At 56.1% G+C, this 3,491-nt stretch overlaps 1 protein-coding gene across 1 annotated transcript; it reads left to right on the top strand.

The window, feature by feature from the left end:
* Positions 1-1,670: 1,670 nt before the first annotated feature.
* LOC148220861 (olfactory receptor 14J1-like) lies at positions 1,671-2,509 on the top strand. Its single transcript, XM_088180886.1, has one exon. The coding sequence runs from the start codon at positions 1,693-1,695 to the stop codon at positions 2,455-2,457; it is 765 nt and encodes a 254-aa protein (XP_088037012.1). The 5' UTR covers positions 1,671-1,692; the 3' UTR covers positions 2,458-2,509.
* Positions 2,510-3,491: the final 982 nt, after the last annotated feature.

Raw genomic sequence — 3,491 nt, 5'->3', positions numbered from 1 at the left:
GTCTGTGCTGCTGAGCTTCTGGCACAGAGGCAGCTCCCAAGGTAAACCAAGAGAAGCTTCAAAAAGACATTTCTGCTGAGGAGCAGCTCCTCTGCCAGCCCAGCAGAGCTGAGGGCACTGCCTGCAGGCACTGAGGAGACAGGAGCCAGGCACAGACAGGCTCAAGGCAATCAGGACTGGGAAGACATTGAGCTGAGACTGCACTTGGGGAAACATCTTCACAGCCCTGGACATGGTGAGTGTGTGGGTGCAGGGCAATGTCCCCTGTGCTCCTGGAGGGATCTCCTGGAGCCAGCACAGCCCACAGCCTGGGGGATGTGTCAGGAGGACTCTCCCAGTTTCTGTGAGGCACAGCAGGAGCAGGAGGAGGAGGAGGAGGAGGAGGAGGAGGAGGAGGATGTGCTGCAGAGCGGGGCTGCCCTGGGCACCGTCAGAGGGACAGGGCAGGACGGCTCCTGCTGCCAGGGACGGCTGCAGGGGCTGAAGCTGGGGCTGCAGCCAGGGCTGCCCAGGGCTGTCCTGCAGAGCAGCTCCTGCAGCACTCAGGGCTCTTGGCCAGCCCAGCCCATGTGCCACATGCCAGGGACAGCTCTCAGCCTGCCTGGCAGCTCCCCATGGATTGTGGGGAGAAGTTGGAGGTGGAAGGAGCCACCGCCATCAGGGCAGATTCCTCCTGCTGTGGAGATGGTGCTGCATGGCCAGGGCTGCTCTCAGCTTTCTCCTCAAGGCAAGGCAAAGGGGCTGTCAGGTGTGTCTGTGTCACTGACACTCCTGCACTGTCCCCCTGGGCATCAGCAGATGTGCCTCACATCTCCCTCACAAAGTGCCTCTTCACCCTCCTGTGCCTACAGACAGCAGCAGCAGCACCTTGGCTTGCAGCATCTCAGTTTGTGTGAGCTGCCCTTAAGGCCCTGCTGGCAGGGAGATGGCCCTGGGCAGTGCCCTGTGCTGGGAGGGGTGTGCAGGGCAGAGCTGAGCCCCCAGGGCTGGGCTGGGCTCTGGGAGCACTGGAAGGGGACAAGGCTTGGATAGAGAGAAACAGCTCCCAATAGGCACAACTCCAGGCAGCAGAGAGATAGACCAAGCCTTGGTGTCCCTCCCTGCTCAAGTGCCTAGGGAAAGATAGAAGCGTTTAAAGAGACTAACTTTTAAAATGGAACCTTCAAAAAGTCAACTTAATTTTTCCAGCACATTTGAAATTTGATTAGCCTGAATTAGAGGGAGGTGTAATAAGCAAAGGGGACCTGTGTGAGATCAGCAGGTCTGACTGCACTGGAATACAGGAAGCCCTGTTTTCTTTCTGGGCTCCTCAGTGTTCTGGCTGAGAGCATTGCTGAAGATGAGGCAGGAACTCAGCAGCAGAAACTCAAATTCAAAAATAAAAGTTTTTCGTGAAGTTCCCCCACAGGAAGAGAAGTAGTTTTGAGAGTATTTCTTATTAAATTGCAAAGAATTAACTCAAGGAAATCTGTTTCAGCTTGTCAATGTGTTCTTTCAACAGCCCACAATGCCCAGAGTGAGGAAATGTCCAACAGCAGCTCCATCAGCCACTTCCTCCTGCTGCCATTGGCAGACACGCGGCAGCTGCAGCTCCTGCACTTCTGCCTCTTCCTGGCCATCTCCCTGGCTGCCCTCCTGGCCAACGGCCTCATCATCAGCGCCGTAGCCTGCGGCCACCACCTGCACACCCCCATGTTCTTCTTCCTGCTCAACCTGGCCCTCAGCGACCTGGGCTCCATCTGCACCACTGTCCCCAAAGCCATGCACAATTCCTTCTGGAACACCAGACACATTTCCTATGCTGGATGTGCTGCTCAGGCCTTTTTCTTTCTGTTCTTCATTGGTGCAGAGTATTTCCTGCTGACCATCATGTGCTACGACCGCTACGTGTCCATCTGCAAACCCCTGCACTACGGGACCCTCCTGGGCAGCAGAGCTTGTGCCCACATGGCAGCAGCTGCCTGGGCCAGTGCCTTTCTCAATGCTCTGCTGCACACAGCCAATACATTTTCCCTGCCCCTGTGTCAGGGCAATGCCCTGGGCCAGTTCTTCTGTGAAATCCCACACATCCTCAAGCTCACCTGCTCCAAATCCTATCTCAGAGAACTTGGGCTCATTGCTTTTAGTGCCTCTTTGGTATTTGGCAGTTTTGTGTTCATGGTTTTCTCCTATGTGCAGATCATCACCGCTGTTCTGAGGATCCCCTCTGAGCAGGGAAGGCACAAAGCCTTTTCCACCTGCCTCCCTCACCTGGCCGTGGTCTCTGTGTTCGTTAGTACTGACTTGTTTGCCTACCTGAAGCCCCCCTCCACCTCCTCCCCATCCCTGGATCTGGCAGTGTCAGTCCTGTACTCAGTTTTGGCTCCAACCCTGAATCCCTTTATCTACAGCCTGAGGAACCAGGAGCTCAAGGCTGCAGTGTGGACACTGATCACTGGATGGCATCAGAAACCTTAAACTACTTGCCAGTTTCTGCAAATCACGTGCAATAAAATTCATCTTAATTGTTCTTGTTGGTTTGATTTTGGACGTTGCTTTTCTTTAGTGTACTATTTCAATATTGTCCATAAAGTAATGTCATTATTTAAACCAATTCTGATTTTATTTATCTCCACATTCCCTGTGGTCACAGACTGTGTGAATGAGGGGCTGTACTCCTGGCAACTTAAAACGAACTAAAGGTTCTTTCACCCTGCAAAGTTTTCTCCAGAGCTCCCCCTTTTCTTCCCTTCCCTGGAGCTGCTGCAGCAATGTTTGTGTGAAGAGCTGGGGCTGATCAGTGCCAACTTGGTGTTGCCAGTGCTGCTCCCGTGCCACTGCCCCACTGCCCTCCTGGCCCTCGTGTTGCTGCAGGGCCTGAGTGCTCTCGGGGCCGGGCACAGCCCTGGGGGTGGCAGTGCCGGGGCTGCAGCAGGGACAGGCCATGGGCACTGCTGGGGCAGCACTGACACCTGGGGGCTCCAGGCTCCTTGGCCAGGCTCTCTCCACAACACTTGGCCAGCCCAATGCTGAGCACAGAAAAGCCCCGGGAGCAGCCCCAGGCTGGCCGTGGGCAGGCTGGGGGCAAACAGCATGGCTGGTGCTCTGCAACCTCCCTGCAAGGGGGACACCCTGGCAAGGAGCAGCAGAGCAGGGGCTGATCCATCCCCACTGTGCTGGACACCCCAGGGCAGCGTCCCAGAGCGTCCTCATGCACCTGCCAACAACATCCCCCCTCTGCAGCCCTGGCCTCTCCCCCAGCTCACACAGGAGCCGCATCCTTGCAGGCACACACACGGCAGCACTGGCTCAGGAGCCCCTGTTTGCATTGCACACAGCAGGCTCAGCACCCCCATGGTGCTGCTGTGGGGACATGGAGCTGAGTGAGCACAAATGCCATCAGCCCCTGGGGCCAGCAAGGGCTGGGGAACGGCAAGGAAACCACTTGGGTTTGTCGTGGCCTCTGAAGTCAGCCAGAAACTTTGTTCCCATCAGCTGTGAGTTTCCTGTCC

Source organism: Sturnus vulgaris, chromosome 30 (genome assembly GCF_052056855.1).
Source record: "Sturnus vulgaris isolate bStuVul1 chromosome 30, bStuVul1.hap1, whole genome shotgun sequence".
Classification (NCBI taxonomy): Eukaryota; Metazoa; Chordata; class Aves; order Passeriformes; family Sturnidae; genus Sturnus; species Sturnus vulgaris.
The sequence above is the reverse complement of the archived record's forward strand: the minus strand, read 5'-3'. Positions and strand labels throughout refer to the sequence as shown.